The sequence below is a fragment of the Citrus clementina genome, unplaced genomic scaffold, assembly GCF_000493195.1.
Source record: "Citrus clementina cultivar Clemenules unplaced genomic scaffold, Citrus_clementina_v1.0 scaffold_3, whole genome shotgun sequence".
In the NCBI taxonomy this organism is placed as follows: domain Eukaryota; kingdom Viridiplantae; phylum Streptophyta; class Magnoliopsida; order Sapindales; family Rutaceae; genus Citrus; species Citrus x clementina.
In genome coordinates this window covers 30,807,549-30,825,879 of record NW_006262339.1, presented here as the reverse complement: position 1 = coordinate 30,825,879, position 18,331 = coordinate 30,807,549, and the positions used below count along the sequence as shown (strand labels likewise).

At 35.2% G+C, this 18,331-nt stretch overlaps 1 protein-coding gene across 1 annotated transcript; it reads left to right on the top strand.

Annotated features, from left to right (window-relative positions):
- The first annotated feature begins 9,942 nt into the window (after positions 1 to 9,942).
- LOC112099853 lies at positions 9,943 to 11,672 on the top strand. Its single transcript, XM_024187352.1, has 2 exons — positions 9,943 to 10,765; positions 10,948 to 11,672. The coding sequence occupies exons 1-2, from the start codon at positions 9,943 to 9,945 to the stop codon at positions 11,670 to 11,672; spliced, it is 1,548 nt and encodes a 515-aa protein (XP_024043120.1).
- Positions 11,673 to 18,331: the final 6,659 nt, after the last annotated feature.

The following is an 18,331-nucleotide window of genomic DNA, read 5'->3' as shown; positions in this document are numbered from 1 at the left end:
AAAATTCAAATATTTGAATATAACGGTAACATAAAACGGCAAGCTAGATTCACAAAGCGGCAAGCTAGATATCACCAAAAATTCAATAATGGCTAGTTTTCTTCTCCAACTATAAAATGGCTTCAATTGAATCCAAATTTAGAGAGATACAACCATTGTTATCATTGAGCTTTTCTTTGCAATGTGAGCATAAACTTTGTGTATTCATTCATTCACATACATTGGGCTTTCATTTGTAACCAAACACATTATGTTAGAGAAATTTATTTGTAACCGTTTTTTTTAAATCAAGTTGAGAGGTTGTAAGTGTTGGGATACACTTGGGTTAAAAGATTGGAGATAATCTCTTGTTATAAAGGTCTATTGACACCTTGGAAGTCAATTATAAAGAACTTAAAGCCTTAAGAGGCTTGGATAGTGAAATCCTCAAGCCGGATGAGCTTGGAGGCGTGGACGTAGTCAGAAATTGCCGAACCACGTAAAAATTATTGTGTTTGCTCTCTCTTCCCTTACTCTTTTATTATTATACTTTATTAAATTTATTATTTTTTATTTCATTAAGGGAATAGATTGAATTGTTGTGTGTTTTGTTTAGTTTAAGTTTTAAAAACTCAATTCACCCCCCATTGGGTTGCCTAGTTAGTATTTCAGATTTAGCAATTACTATGGCAATTGACTTGATTCTTACCACAAATCAAGAAGATGTTATATGTAAGAATGTTTATGGGAGTGTAGATGTGGGGATCATGGCAGTTAATAAGGAAGTTGACAATTTGTTGCCAACTAGGACTCTATCACGTATGAAAGGAAAGCAAGTTACATGGACAACTAATGAGATTGATATCAACAAGGATTGTATGGATAATATGGATGAGGGGATAATCGTTAATGATTTTAAAAGGAGGTCACAAATTGGGTAATGTAGCAATGTGAGCTTTAAAGGAGAGGTACATTCCCAAATGATGAATTGACCATTAGATTAAAAAAATAGACTAGCAGTGAGTCCTTTATATCAGGCCTACCGAGATCAATGAGTGTCATAAACTAGAACTGCCATGGGTTGGGCTAACCACGGACAGTTCAAATGCTGGAGGAGTAAGCCAAATATAAGAAACCAATTTTTATTTTCCTTATTGAAACATTATGTAATAGAATTAAATCAGAAAGCTTAAAAATGAAATTGGGCTACAAAGGACTTTTTACATTTGACCCGATGGGCCGGAGTAGAGGGCTTGCTCTTTTTTGGAGAGCAAACAATAACGTTAGATTATTAAAATTTTCCAGAAATTATTTTGATGTGGAGGTCGAGTATAAGGATTTGTGAAAGTGGAGGTTGACGGGCTTCTATGGTTTCCCGGAATCCAGTCGCCGGTGAGAGTCTTAGGACCTTATTCGCACTCTATCTACTGTGTCTTCTCTTTCCTGGGTATGCATTGAGGATTTCAATTATCTTTTAGCTGCTCATGAGAAGTGAAGGAAGCATGAGCATCCAAATTGGAAGATACAGGGATTTAAACAAGTTGTTTCTGATAGCGGTTTAATTGATATTGGTATGGAGGGTTACCAATTTACATGTGGGGTTCGGAAAATTAGGCGAATGAAAGGTTGGACAGAGTTTTTGCCACTGATTCTTGGATTCGTTGATTCAAAGAGGCATGAGTTTGGAGTCTACAGTCTTTCACCTTAGATTATTTACTTATTTTTATGGACCTAAAACCCCTAATTCATTCTAATAGGCATTGAAGATTTTGGTTTGAAAATATGTGGCTTAGAGAGGCTGATTATGCAGATGTGGTTCGGTCTAACTAGTCTTTTTCGCATGAGTTTCCAATTTAACAAAAAATTTAAGATAATAGGACTGCTTTACTTAATTGGGGAGGTCACTTAGGTTTCAATTTTTGAAATCATATGTCCGAATGTAAAAGGAAAATGACTCTTTTGCAGGGGCGCCGTGATTAAACTTGTATTGAGAAGTTTACTGAGGTCAGGAGGCATTTTAATGAGCTCCTTCATAGCCAAAAGGTTTTCTGGAAACAGAGATCAAACTTGCTTTGGCTAAAAGAAGGGGATATGAATTCTCACTTCTTCCATGCTACGGCTTCAACAAGAAACAGAAAGAATTTTATTACGAATCTCCGGAATGCTTAAGGACAGTGGTCTACCACCTTGGCTGAAATTGATGGTTTCATTTCTGACTACTTCTCCAATTTATTTACTACTGATGGTTGTCAAAATGATGAAGTTTTAAATTGTGTGGAGATAAAGGTCATTGATGAGCAAAATGATTTGCTGCTAGCGCCTTTTACAACAAGTGAGATTAAAGCAGCCCTTTTCGAAATGCATTTAGACAAATTGCTAGGACCTGACGGCATGGATTTTGCCTTTTACCAATGATTTTGGTTTACTATTGGTGAGGATGTGACTGTAGCTTGTTTACATTTCATTGTTATTTGCTCCTTTCTGATGGGTTTAAATGACACATCTATTGTGTTGATCCCCAAGAAACCAAAACCTGAGATGCTGTCGGATATGAGGCCTATTGCTTTATACAATGTGCTATATAAGATTATAGCTAAAATGCTCTCAAACAGAATGAAGTCAGTTCTAGGCTCTGTAGTTTCTAAGTTTCAGAGTGTGTTTGGGCCGGGTCGAGCCATAACAAACAATATCCTTATCTTTATCTCCTCTGAAATTATGCACTTTTTAAAGAGGAAACGACAAGGAAAATTTGGGGCAGCTGTTTTTAAAATCGATATGTCGAAGGCGTATGACCGAATTGAATGAGAATTCTTGAAAGCTATGATGCTTAGGCTGGGGTTTGATGCTAAATGGAAATTGATTATATTATGTGTCTCTATAGTTCAGTATCATGTTATTCGTGATGGGAAGGATATTGGACTTATTGTTCCAAGTAGGGGACTTCGCCAAAGGGATCCTTTATCGCCGTATTTATTCATTCTTTGTGCGAAGGGTCTCAGTGCTTTAACTCGTAAATATGAGCTTGCTGGCTTAATCCATGAGGTAAAAATTGCTAGAGGGCTCCCATTATATCTCATTTATTCTTTGCAGATGATTGTTTTCTTTTTTTCAAAGCTAACTAAAGTGAAGCTCATTTGATTGAGCATATTCTCTCAGCTTATAGTCAAGGGTCAGGACAGTTGTTGAATTTTAACAAATCTTCAATCTCCTTTAGTTTAAATGTTAATGAAGATGTAAAAGACCAGATTTGTAATATTTTAAAGGTTAACGCTACTGTTAACCATGGCATTTACCTTGGCTTACCCTATTTTATTGGTAGGAAAAAAGGTTTTAGTTCTATACGAGATAAGGTGTGGCAGAAACTTCACAGCTGGAGTATGAAGATGCTGTTGAGAGCCAGCAAGAAAATTCTGTTAAAAACGATAGCTCAAACTATTCTGAATTATGCCATGCAAGTTTATCTTTTTCCTCTTGATCTTTGTAGAGAACTAGAAACTATGATGAACTCATTCTGGTAGGGAAACAAATGCAATGGTAGATGTGGCATTCGTTGGGTGAAATGGGAATTGCTATGCAAGCCGGAGACAATTGGAGGAATTAGCTTTAAAAATCTACATGATTTCAATGTGGCAATGTTAGGGAAACATGTTTGGAAGCTTTTAACGAATTCAAAGTCTCTTGTTGGCCAAATATTCAAAGCTCGATATTTCCCTCGTACATCTGTTGTAGAGGCTAGTTTAGGTCATAATCCAAGCTTTATGTGGAGATCTCTAATGGCAACTAAATATATCTTTGTTCGTGGCAATAGGATCTAGGTTGGCAGCAATCAAAACATTATTATGAGGTCAGATCCTTGGCTTCCAGATGCAGAAAATGGTTTTATTTCCACCAACTTAAATGAGAGGATAGAAACAGCACCAATCAGTAGTTTAATGGTCCCTGGGCAACGTAGATGGAATTATGATGCTGTAGTAGATTTGTTTGATACTCGAGACAAGAATCTTATCTTGCAAATACCTCTTATTTCTTAGAGGGACAAGGATGTGTGGTATTGGATGGCAGACCCTCATGGTTTGTACACAGTTCGCCATTGTTATAAAATACTTAATCACTGTACTATTGTCCCAACATCTGGTGTTTGGAGGAAAATTTAGAACTTGGAGATGCCTAATAAGGTGAAGAAATTTCTTTGGAGAGCTACAATAAATGTGCTACTAACAAACGATAATCTTATTCGGAAGAAAGTCGAAGTAATGCATATTTGCTTCCTTTCCAATCATTAAAATAAAACTATTGTGCATGCTTTGGTGAACTATGCTTTTGCTCAAACATGCTGGCTTTCTTCTTCACTTGGATTTGTTGGTCATTACTCTTCATTTTTTAATTGGTTTGATCAAGTCGTTACTCGTTGTAGTAAGGAGATGTGCAATCTTGTTGCTATGATATGTTGGAGAATTTGGTTTCGTAGGAATGAGAAAGTTTGGAATAACAAAGTTTGTAGTGTGCATCGTGTCCTTAATTCTGCTGGGAATTATCTGTTTCAATGGTAAACTGCGAGAAAGCAAATTGTTTTCATTAATGATGCTTCTTTCTAAGGTTGTCATGGGGTTGTTTGCTAGGAGAAACCTCATCCAGGTTGGCTTAAGTGTAATGTTGATGCTGCAACATTTTCATCTCAGGGGAAAGTCAATTATGGAGGAGTCATTTGCAATTCTGATTGGATTTTTGTAGTATCATGTTGTGCGTGTGTGCTTGGAAGTTTTGATGCAAGGGATACTGAAGCACTTGGCGTGCATGGGATCATAAGCTGGATTAAGCGATGAAAGTTGTCTTGCATTGTTGTTGAAATGGATTGTTTCCAGGTTTTAAGGCCCTCACAGAGAACTATTCATGTCCTAATGGCTATAACCTAATTCTTGATGATTGTAGAGCTTTAGCTCATTCCATAGGAGATATTAAATTCTCTTTTATTCGAAGGTCTACGAACACTTAAGCCATATCTAAATGATACTTGATTCAAATGATATGATACGATAGTGATAGAGTAGTAGTTGGCATCAAGCAGTGAAATGCAAACACAACAGTGATTGAGCAACAATAATGGCGTTGAATGATTGGGGTTATGAAGTCGGTGGTGGTTGAGTGATGAAGAACGACATTAGTGTTGGAGCAATAATAACGGCGTCCACCGATTAGGGTGAGACATCGGTGGTGGAGCAGCAGCAATGGCATCGAGTGAAGGGCTGATGATTTCAGTCGGTGGTGGTTAAGTGATAAAGAACGACATTAGTGGTGGAGCAACAATAACGACGTCGACCGATTAGGGTGAGACATCGGTGGTTGTTGAATGATAAAAACGGCGTCGGTGGTGGAGCAACAATAATGACATCGAGCGATAGGGCTGATGATTTCAGTTGTGGCTAAGCGATTAGGGTGATAATGTTGATGGTGGCTGAATGATGTAGAACATAATATTAAGGATTTGTTTTGATGGGTGGTGCTTTGATAAAAGTAAAAGGGGGATTTTAGTTTTGTAATGCAATACCGCATAAACCTGAAAGTGGGTTTAAATTTTGCAGTTTTAGGTGTATTAGAATAGTAAATTTATGTGGTGATACAAAATGATTTTAGAGTCAAACATGATATTGTATAGAATTAGTGCAATACAAGGTTCTAATAGACTAATACTGTATAAAACAATGCACCAAACATGTCCTTATGTGTTTACTTTATCTTGATTTGAGCGTGAATTGTTTCAAATTAATTATAGTTTCACCATTATATAAATGAGAGTGACACTATTGGCACCCCTCTATATCTCTTATGAAACCCCTCTTGTTCTTTATTTACAAATTTACCCTTTATATTTAAATTATATTAAAAATAAAACTTATCTAATTAAACCACCTATGTTTTTTTTTCTCCATTATAAACTCATTAAATCTATAAAATTTTAAAAAACAATGATTTGTCATAGAATAAAAATTTGATCTAAATATAAACAAAGTTTTTGTAGAAAAGATAATTTTGTGAAGTTTGTTTACTTAGGCCAATTTTTTTTTTAAGATTCGCACACATATCTTTATGTATATACCAAGGTTATTACCTACTAGGAAAAACAAAGACAGATAAAAATAAAAATCATAAATTCGTAAATGTTATAATTAAGAATAGATTGAAAGTGGTTTGGAATGGGAGAAGGTCGAGAGAGAGCATCTAACAATTTTTTTTTTAAAGTATCGATGCAGGGGTTTATTAAAAAAGTACAACAAATGAGTGTTATTTTAGGAATTAAGAAAAGGGGTTTAAAAAGAATGTTAGAGGTGTGCCAATAGTCCAACTCTTTAAATAATTGTAGTTTTTAAATACAAAAGTAAATAAAAAATTCTAAAATAAACTATTTATTTTATTGTTAATTTTAATTACATAAATTAATAATTATTATTAATATTCTTAATTGTGTAAATCATAATTTTTTATTAATTTAATTTTAATAATGTAAATTAAAAATTATTTATAAGAGCAACACAAATGAAATGTGATTATTAATTTATAGCACAATATTAATATTATAATTATTTTTATAAATGTAATATTTAGTAAATATTATAATAATATTTAAATAAATATAATATTATTGTTTTTAAATAAGTGTAACCAGGGGTGGAGACAGCATATTGATTGACTGGGGACTTACTCAACGGCGATAAAAAAAATTTAAAAAGTAATAAATATATAAATTTAAAAGATTTATCATACTTCAATATATGTTTATAATTGTCCTTTACGAGTTTTCATACATTGATAACGTTGCATTACAACTTCATTATCAATATTATTAAATAAGTCTTTTTCTATGTAAACAACTAAACTATCATTCATCCATTGCTCTCCCATTCGGCTTCGTAACCGATTCTTCAAAATGTTCATGGCTAAAAATGCTCTCTCTACACTCGCAGTGGCAACAGGTAAAGTCAATGCTAATGTTATTAACAAGTAAACTAATGGATATACATTATGTCTCTCAGTCTCGACCATCCGTTTTGCAAGATCACCAATATCCTTTAATTCTGAAAACTCACCACTAGTGCGCATATCCAAAATATATGTATCAAGTTGAGTCCCAAGTGCCATGATATCAATTGTAGAAAACTCATTTGGATACAACTGGGCTAGCCGTAATAGCTTCTGCTTGTTGAAAGCTGAAAATAAATCATTTGGAGATAAACATGCTAAGCAAAGAAGCAACTCAGTGTTTGTCTCATCAAAACGAGAATTAAGCTCTTGAAGTTGCATATCGAAGACTGCATAATACAATTCTGATAAGTGCATAATTTTCATATATTTTGCTATTAATTTCTCTATTTTTTTCTTGTTTTGGTCTTAAATATTCTAGTTATTTTAGTTAATTTTTAATTTAGTAAATTATATTTTATTATGTTAATTTTATGTTAATTTTTATATTTTGTTATTTTAAGTGCATTTTGGGAATAATTTGTGCTTAAAGGGATCAAAGCTAGAGAGAGTTGAAGATTGTTGATGCTCGCTGCCGTGGTGATAAAGTCGAAAGGAGAAGAAGAAACAATTAAATTGATTGGCTGAATTATTAGCTAAAGGACATGGGAAATATTAGCCAAATTAAAGAGTGCACGTGAGGGAAGCCAAAGCAAATTAAAAGGCTTGGCCTTTGGCTTAAGAGTTGGAAAAGTCGGTGGGGTCCATTTAAAGACTAAATATAAAAGCCAAACTTTGGTTTTAGAAAGTGGCGACTTTACTTTTGTTTTTAATCCTTTTCGTGAGAGGATTTAGAGCATTATAAAAGAAGAGCTGCCAGAGAGCAAAAAAAGGAGAATCGGGAGAAGAGAAGAGCAGCAGCTGCAGGTTTGGAGCAAAACTGATCCAATTCGGCAAGAAGAAGAAAAAAATCAGCAGCCGGAATTCAATTGAAGAAAAAGGCAGCCGCTTGAATTAATTTCCATGACTGGTTTTATCAATTTTCTTATTCCCAATTTAATTATGTTAGGCTAAATTTTTATTTGGTTGAGGGTGAATTCAAAACCCTAAACATGCTATGCAATTAAATTTAAATTCTATCATTCAATTTATTTAATTGAGATTGTTTGTGTTCTTCTATAATTAATGTTCATAGTTTATTCTTGTTTTATTTAAGTGGCCAATTAAATAGGACTTGAATAAATATTATTGCTAGATTAAAATTCTTGATCCGTAATTGTCTTGATATTTTAATCATTAGTAGCAGGTTGGAATTAGTGATTTCAATTGGAGAACATAACCTAGGTTAAATAATCCGAGCTTGTGTGTTTATTGCCTAGATCAATCTAATATCTTTCTTTGTTTAATGCTTCCATTATCTTAAATTTAAAGAGCTTATTTTAAATTATTTAATGGTTAGAGATTAGGTGAAGAGCTTATTTTACCTAACGACACACTAAGGAAAGATTGAGACTAACAGAGCTTATTATTGTCTATGGTTAATAGTTTCAATATAAATTGATAATAGAATTGATATATTATGTGCATGTTTGGTGGTGGCGAATGATCCTTTAACTAAAGTTTTCATCATTATTATTTCTTTCTCCTTTAATTAGAGTTTTTATTAAATTCTTATTCGTAATTTTAATTTCTCTATTTCTTACTATTTAGTTAAAAATTCATAAACCCCTCTTTTATTTTTAATTGGTATTTTCTTTAGTTAGACTAATTTATATTATTATTACTATTACTATTATTTTATTTTAAATCTTGCTTTGGAGTTAATAATAAATATAACTAGCATAGTCTCTGTGGGATCGATCCTTACTCGTTCTGTACTAATTATTTATATTAGTGGTAATGTTTTAAATTTAGTGCACCTTAACGACACTACCAAATTTTTGGCGCCGTTGCCGGGGACTAGCGTCTAGTTTGTTTATTATCACTCGTTTTATTTTATTATTATTTTTATTTTTTATTTCTTTTCTCATTTTATTTATTTATTTTATTTTAATTAGTTATTTTTTGTTCTATATTTAGATTTTCATGAGCATAGAGCACATTCGATTGAAACTTGAACAACTTAGAGCAACCTCATCATATTCAGAACTCGATTTTGCCATCCACATTCCGCTCCTGAAGACAGAGCCAAGCAGCCCAGAACCCCAACCAATGGCTCAGAATAACAACCGAACACTTAAAGAGTTGGCAGCTCCTAACTTGGACCAGCAACCCTTATGCATTGAGAATCCAAACCCTCAGGTAAACTTTGAACTCAAATCTGGGATGATTCATCTTCTTCCTACTTTTCATGGTCTTGCAGGAGAGGATCCAAATAAGCACTTGAAGGAGTTCCATGTGGTCTGCTCCACAATGAAACCAGCCGGAATTTCTGAAGAGCAAGTTAAGCTAATGGCCTTCCCATTCTCTTTGGCAGATTCAGCCAAGGAATGGTTGTACTATCTTCCCTCCGGTACTGTCACTACATGGAATGAGATGCGTCAGCTATTTTTGGAGAAATATTTCCCAACATCAAAAGCTGGCAACATTCGAAAAGAAATTTGTGGAATCCGACAGTATAATGGAGAACCGCTCTACGACTATTGGGAATGATTCAAAAAGCTATGTGCTAGTTGCCCTCACCATCAGATAAGTGATCAACTTTTTATTCAATACTTTTATGAGGGTCTACTACCTATGGATAGGAGTATGATTGATGCCGCTAGTGGAGGAGCACTCGTGGATAAGACACCAGAAGCAGCTCGAAATCTCATTGCTAACATGGCTGCTAATTCCCAATAGTTCAACACTAGGAACGATCTACTGCCGCCACCTAAGCGAGTCAATGAGGTAAGTACTACTTCTCTAGAAAAATAAGTTTTAAATCTTACTTCTTTGGTGCAACAATTAGCTCTAGGGCAACAAATGAGACCGTGTGGTGTATGTTCTATGGTCGGGCATGCGACTAACATGTGCCCTGCCATCCAAGAGGGTTCACATGAGCAAGCCAACGCAGTTGAGGGGTTCCTAGGCCAACCAAGACAAAGGTATGATCCCTATTCTAATTTTTACAATGAAGGGTGGAAGGATCACCCTCATTTTAGGTATGGGAACCAACAACATGGCATGTCTAATGTGGCACCGTCTCGACCACCGAGCTACCCCCAACACCGGGTGCAACAGCCTTACCAAGTTCGGCCACCTCCACCTCCTCAAAATCAAAGTACGTCTTTGGAAGATCTTGTAAAAGCTCTCGCTACTAACTCTATTCAATTCCAACAGACTACCCAGACACAGCTCCAACATTTAGAGAATCAAATTGGCCAACTAGCCACATCTATAAGTAGGATAGAGAGTAGAACTTCAGGAAAGTTACCTTCTCAACCAGAAATTAATCTAAAGGAGAATGCTAGTGCTATGTCTCTCAGGAGCGGAAAGCAATTAGAACCATTATTAGCTAAGCCATCAAAAGTATCCACAACATTATCACCCTCTGTGACCAATTCCTCACCTGAGGCTCTTCCTTTAACAAGGAAAGATGATTCCCACTCGGTATTGCCAGTCGATTCATCTGGCCAGGTAAGTATCCCCTCACCTCGAATTAAGACTCTCTCCATTCCTCCACCATTTCCTAGTAGATTTAAACAATTCAAGAAAGAGGAGCAAGAAAAAGAGATCCTTGAGACCTTTCGTAAAGTAGAGGTAAATATTCCTCTACTTGATGCTATTAAACAAGTGCCGCGTTATGCAAAGTTTTTGAAGGAATTATGCAGCAACAAGCGAAAGTTGAGCGGTAAAGTGTAGGAGAGAATGTTTCTGCTGTACTTCAAAGAAAACTTCCGCCTAAGTGCAAGGATCCAAGTACTTTCACTATCCCCTGCACTATTAGTAATACCAGATTCGAAAGATGTATGCTAGATTTAGGGGCCTCAATTAATGTTATGCCATATTCGATTTATAACTCCTTGAATTTAGGTCCAATGGAAGAAACTGGTATAATTATTCAATTGGCTGACAGATCTAATGCTTACCCGAAGGGGGTTATGGAAGATGTTCTTGTGCAGGTCAATGCATTGGTCTTTCCAGCTGATTTTTATATCCTTGAAATGGAGGATGAGTTGTCGCCCAATCCCACTCCTATTCTGTTGGGGCAGCCATTTCTTAAGACAGCCCGAACCAAGATTAATGTTCACGATGGAACCCTTACAATGGAATTCGATGGTGAAGTGATCCGCTTCAATATCTTTGAGGCAATGAGGTATCCCAGTGATGTTCATTCTGTTTTTGCCATGGATGATATTAATACTTTGGTGCAGGATTTCTTTGAATTATCCGGTAATGACAGTTTTGAAATTGCCATAAGCAAGAATCTTACGAAAAATGATTCTAAGGAGCATGCAAATTTGATAAAGTTGGATGATGAGGTAGAGGAAGCTATGGCGATCTTAGATGGAGCATTCACATTACGCACCAATGGGTATAATGTTTCTTACCTTGAATTGCCTTTATTAAACGAGAAACGTTTACCTTCAATTGTGCAGGCACCTACCTTAGAACTTAAACCACTCCCAGAACACCTACAATATATTTACTTGGGTGAGAATGAAACACTTCCAGTCATAATTGCTAAAACCCTCACCCCAGTTCAACAAGAAAAGTTAATTAGGGTGCTTCGAGATCATAAGATGGCGATTGGCTGAACCATTGCCGACATTAAGGGAATTAGTCCTTCCATGTGCATGCATCGCATTTTGCTAGAGGAAGGGTCTAAACCAACGAGAGATGCACAACGCCGCCTTAATCCACCAATGATGGAAGTCGTAAAAAAAGAGATACTGAAACTCCTTAATGTGGGGATTATTTATCCCATTTCTGATAGTAAATGGGTGAGTCCTGTGCAGGTAGTTCCAAAAAAATCAGGCATCACAGTGGTCAAGAATGAAAAAAACGAGCTTGTGCCAACTAGAGTTCAAACTGGGTGGAGAGTTTGCATTGACTATCGTAAACTGAATGCAGCCACTCGCAAGGATCACTTTCCTCTGCCATTCATTGATCAAATGCTTGAAAGGTTAAGTGGTCACTCTCATTATTGTTTTCTTGATGGTTACTCAGGTTATAATCAAATCGTTATCGCTCCGGAAGATCAAGAGAAAACAACATTCACATGCCCCTTCGGAACATTTGCTTACCGACGCATGCCGTTTGGTCTCTGTAATGCTCCTGCCACTTTCCAAAGGTGTATGATGAGTATTTTTTTTGATTATGTGGAGAACATCATTGAGGTATTTATGGATGATTTTACAGTTTATGGTGATTCTTTCGATAAATGTTTAGATAACCTTACACTTGTTCTTAAACGATGCATTGACACTAACCTTGTGCTTAATTGGGAAAAATATCATTTTATGGTTAATCAAGGTATTGTACTAGGTCATGTTATTTCTGAAAAGGGGATTGAAGTTGATAAATCTAAGATAGATCTTATACGCTCCTTACCACCTCCCACTAGTGTGAGGGAGATTCGTTCTTTTCTTGGTCATGCAGGTTTCTATCGCAGGTTTATCAAGGACTTCTCCAAGATAGCTTTACCTTTCTGCAATTTACTTCAAAATGATGCAACGTTTGACTTCAATGAAGAGTGCCAAAAAGCTTTTAAGAAGTTAAAAGAAGTTTTGACATCGGCCCCTGTGATTCAACCACCAAACTAGGATTTACCATTTGAGATTATGTGCGATGCCAATGACTATGCTGTTGGAGCCGTATTGGGCCAGCGTGTGGGCAAGCTTTCTCATGTCATCTATTATGCCTCTCGTACATTGAATGATGCACAACTTAACTACTCCACCACAGAGAAAAAACTTTTAGCAGTTATCTTTGCCTTAGAGAAATTTCGTTCTTATTTAATTGGATCTAAGGTAATCGTTTACTCTGACCATGCAGCTATTAGGCACTTGCTCACCAAAAAAGATGCCAAACCGCACCTTATACGATGGATACTTCTATTGCAAGAATTTGACATAGAGATTATAGATAAGAGAGGTTCTGAGAATTTGGTGGCAGATCATTTGAGTCGACTTACCTATAACGAAGATGCACTTCCATTACATGAGAACTTTCTAGATGAGCAGTTATTACATGTAGGTATAGTTACTCCTTGGTATGCAGATATTGTCAATTACTTAGTTACCAGGACAGTACCGAAAGAGATAACCCGTGCACAAAAGGCCAAGATCAAGAGTGATGCCAAGTACTATGTGTGGGATGAGCCATACTTGTGGAAGCATTGTTCTGATCAAGTTATTAGAAGGTGCGTACCCGAAACTGAATTTACTTCTATTCTCACATTTTGTCATACTTTGGCTTGTGGAGGACATTTTGGACCAAAGAGAACAGCCTTTAAGGTACTTGCAAGCGGTTTTTATTGGCCATCACTATTTAAGGACGCATATTTATTTTGCAAATCTTGTGATCGCTGCCAGAGAACAGGTAATTTAGGACCTAAAAATCAAATGCAATAATCTCCCATTCTTATAGTTGAGATTTTTTATGTTTGGGGCATCGACTTCATGGGACCATTTCCTTCATCGTTTGGTAATCTCTATATTGTTCTTACGGTTGATTATGTTTCAAAATGGGTGGAAGCAAAAGCCACCCGAACTAACGATTCTAAGGTTGTGGTAGATTTTATAAAGAGTAACATCTTTACAAGGTTTGGAACACCAAAGGCAATTATCAGCGATAGAGGCACTCACTTTTGTAACAGGTCAATAGAAGCCCTCTTTCGAAAATACAACATCACTCATAAGGTGTCTACATCCTACCATCCACAAACTAGTGGGCAAGTTGAAGTGTCTAATAGAGAAGTGAAATCAATCCTTGAAAAGACAGTTAATCCAAATAGAAAGGACTGGAGCTTACGGCTTGGTGATGCACTTTGGGCATATAGGACCGCATACAAAACTCCTATCGGTATGTCACCCTACAGGTTGGTATATGGTAAGCCTTGTCATCTTCCAGTGGAACTTGAACATAAAGCATGGTGGGCTGTGAAACAATGTAACATGGAACTGGACGTCGCCGGTCAACACAGAAAGCTCCAATTGCAACAATTAGAGGAAATTCGAAATGATGCCTATGAGAGTTCACGAATCTATAAGGAAAAGACTAAGACTTTTCATGACAAGCAGATCTTGAGAAAGAATTTTGAAGTTGGACAGAAAGTTTTGCTATTCCATTCTCGCCTTAAGTTGTTTCCAGGTAAGTTACGTTCTCGATGGGTTGGGCCTTTTGTTGTTATTAATGTTTTTCTTCATGGTGCAGTTGAGATTAGGAGCTTAAAGATAGGTAAAGAGTTCAAAGTTAATGGTCATAGGTTGAAGCCTTACTATGAAAATTTTCAAACACTCAATGTAGATGAGGCTCCACTTTATGAACCTGCGTACGTTGATGAGTGAAACTTGAGAATCAGGTCAGGCTAAGGACAATAAACCAAGCGCTTATTGGGAGGCAACCCAATGGCCGGAGAAAAGATCTTGAGAGCACGCCATAACAGATTTGATCTTTCTCCCTCTCATTCTCATTTACTTTACCTACGTTGTGTTGAATTTTGTTTGTTTTTGTTTGTTTTTGTTTGTGTGTCTCATCTCATTTTCTCATGTTTAATTCTGTCTTTTGTTAGCTTAGGCTTACATTGAGGACAATGTAAGAATTAAGTGTGGGGGGGTGGATAGAATTAAGTGTGGGGGGGGTGGATTTCGAACTTAGTTTTTGTTACTTTGTCTTTTTCTTTTTTTTATCAAAAAAAAATTCAAAAAAAAAACATTGTTTTGAATATTAGCCAGTGATAAGAATTTAATTGACAATAAATATGGTTTTTAGAAAGGGTTGAATATTACCTTAGTTTATACTTGATTCTTGTGTTGATTTCCTCTTAATTGAGATTCTTTAAACCATGAGCACTAATATCAATTCTTTCATAATTTTGACTTAGAATTTGAGATTGACGCAGTCTGAGTTAAGAATTTTAGATTGAGTAAATGACTGTTTGTCTTGATTCTTATCTCCACAATACAGTGTAGTATACACAGGCACCATAGTCAGAAATAACTACCTATAACCCTTAAGAGTGAAGCTATCCTTGAGTAATTTAGGCCTATGTACCACTAGTATGTAAAGGATAATCTACCATGAGAAGAAGGCTACCTTAAGGGGTAGAGTGAAAGCTCCTGATTTAAAAAAAAAAAAAGCACACAAATGCCTGTAAAAGAAGAAAAAAAAATTTTGGAGATCAAGATGATAAGATTAGTTTGACCTACTCTTTTCTTTGTTCAAGGCAAAGGCTGTTGATATTGAAGATTTTGGGAATAAATTTTAATTGAATTGATTCACACACACACTATGAGAATCAAAAGAGAGATGGGATTGACTATTGAATTAAAGTTAGAACTTCGATAATATTTGAAATTTTCTTTGAGCTATATGATTTATGCAATCTTTGAGGCTAGTTTTATTTTAAATTCCTTTGTTCTTTTTCTGCTAAAATAAAAAAAAATGCAATGATGTTTGTGGGTATCATCGCTGAAGCCCTCACGAGACTATAACTCGTCCACTAGGGCCGCCTAGGGGTTTAAAGGCTTGTTGCATACGCTAAATGCAATCGTGATTTCCTACGAAAGTGGTTTAGTTTAGGTTTTCTTTTTATTTTTTGTTCTAGGTTTACTCGAGGACGAGCAAAGGGTAAGTGTGGGGGAATTTGATAAGTGCATATTTTTCATATATTTTGCTATTAATTTCTCTATTTTTTTCTTGTTTTGGTCTTAAATATTCTAATTATTTTAGTTAATTTTTAATTTAGTAAATTATATTTTATTATGTTAATTTTATGTTAATTTTTATATTTTGTTATTTTAAGTGCATTTTGGGAATAATTTGTGCTTAAAGGGATCAAAGCTAGAGAGAGTTGAAGATTGTTGATGCTCGCTGCCGTGGTGATAAAGTCGAAAGGAGAAGAAGAAACAATTAAATTGATTGGCTGAATTATTAGCTAAAGGACATGGGAAATATTAGCCAAATTAAAGAGTGCACGTGAGGGAAGCCAAAGCAAATTAAAAGGCTTGGCCTTTGGCTTAAGAGTTGGAAAAGTCGGTGGGGTCCATTTAAAGACTAAATATAAAAGCCAAACTTTGGTTTTAGAAAGTGGCGGCTTTACTTTTGTTTTTAATCCTTTTCGTGAGAGGATTTAGAGCATTATAAAAGAAGAGCTGCCAGAGAGCAAAAAAAGGAGAATCGGGAGAAGAGAAGAGCAGCAGCTGCAGATTTGGAGCAAAACTGATCCAATTCGGCAAGAAGAAGAAAAAAATCAGCAGCCGGAATTCAATTGAAGAAAAAGGCAGCCGCTTGAATTAATTTCCATGACTGGTTTTATCAATTTTCTTATTCCCAATTTAATTATGTTAGGCTAAATTTTTATTTGGTTGAGGGTGAATTCAAAACCCTAAACATGCTATGCAATTAAATTTAAATTCTATCATTCAATTTATTTAATTGAGATTGTTTGTGTTCTTCTATAATTAATGTTCATGGTTTATTCTTGTTTTATTTAAGTGGCCAATTAAATAGGACTTGAATAAATATTATTGCTAGATTAAAATTCTTGATCCATAATTGTCTTGATATTTTAATCATTAGTAGCAGGTTGGAATTAGTGATTTCAATTGGAGAACATAACCTAGGTTAAATAATCCGAGCTTGTGTGTTTATTGCCTAGATCAATCTAATATCTTTCTTTGTTTAATGCTTCCATTATCTTAAATTTAAAGAGCTTATTTTAAATTATTTAATGGTTAGAGATTAGGTGAAGAGCTTATTTTACCTAACGACACACTAAGGAAAGATTGAGACTAACAGAGCTTATTGTTGTCTATGGTTGATAGTTTCAATATAAATTGATAATAGAATTGATATATTATGTGTATGTTTGGTGGTGGCGAATGATCCTTTAACCAAAGTTTTCATCATTATTATTTCTTTCTCCTTTAATTAGAGTTTTTATTAAATTCTTATTCGTAATTTTAATTTCTCTATTTCTTACTATTTAGTTAAAAATTCATAAACCCCTCTTTTATTTTTAATTGGTATTTTCTTTAGTTAGACTAATTTATATTATTATTACTATTACTATTATTTTATTTTAAATCTTGCTTTGGAGTTAATAATAAATATAACTAGCATAGTCTCTGTGGGATCGATCCTTACTCGTTCTGTACTAATTATTTATATTAGTGGTAAGGTTTTAAATTTGGTGCACCTTAACGACACTACCAAATTCAACACGTTAACGATGCAAATTTGTGATCTCTTGAGCTTTACGTCGTGATCGCCCTCTATCCACAAACATATCATCCATATTAGGCACGTCAATATCATACTTCACACAAAAAAAGTAACTTCATCAATCAAAGAATTCCATCCACTTTGTCTCATTGTTTGAAGTTGTAGTTTATATAATCTAACCAAGTTCATAGCATTCACAATATCTTGATCTTTCCTCTGTAATGCTTATGATAACTCATCTATAGCCCCTAAAATATTCCTCATCAAATGTAAACAGAACACAAAATTAAATGACAACATCAACTCTAGTAAATTCTTTGCTTCTCCTATTTGCCCAGATTTTGGTCCATCATCAATAATCATTTCCAATACACTAATTACTGCTGAAAACATGTTAATAATGCTCAATAATGTATTATAATGTGAACCCCAACGTGTATCACCACAATGTTTTAGAGTAGTCTCTTGGTTTAGGCCTTGCCCACTCGAGAGATCTCTAAGATTAAGTGCTTTAACAACTTCCTCAGCATGTTTCTCTCTAAGAGCATCACAGCGTTTAGATGAGGCTCCAACAACATTCACCACATTGGCAATTATAGCAAAAAAAGATTCAATTTGAATATGATTTTTTGCAACAACAATAAGAGCTAATTGAAGTTGATGAGCAAAACAATGAATGTAATAAGCACGCTCATTCTCTCTCAAAATTATGGTTTTAAGGCCATTAAATTATCCTTGCATATTACTTGCTCCATCATAACCTTGCCCTCACAACCTAGACATACTCAACCCATGTCTAGAAAAAAGTCTATCAATAGCTTCCTTAAGTGATTGAGCAGTAGTACTAACAACTTATTCAATGCCTATAAAACGTTCAACCACTTGTCCACTAATGTTTACATATCGTAAGACAACAGTCATTTGCTCTTTTATTGATACGTCGCGAGATTCATCAACCAAAATAGAAAAAAAATGCATCACCCATCTCTCTTATAATGGCATTAGTGGTCTCAATTGCACAAGCACT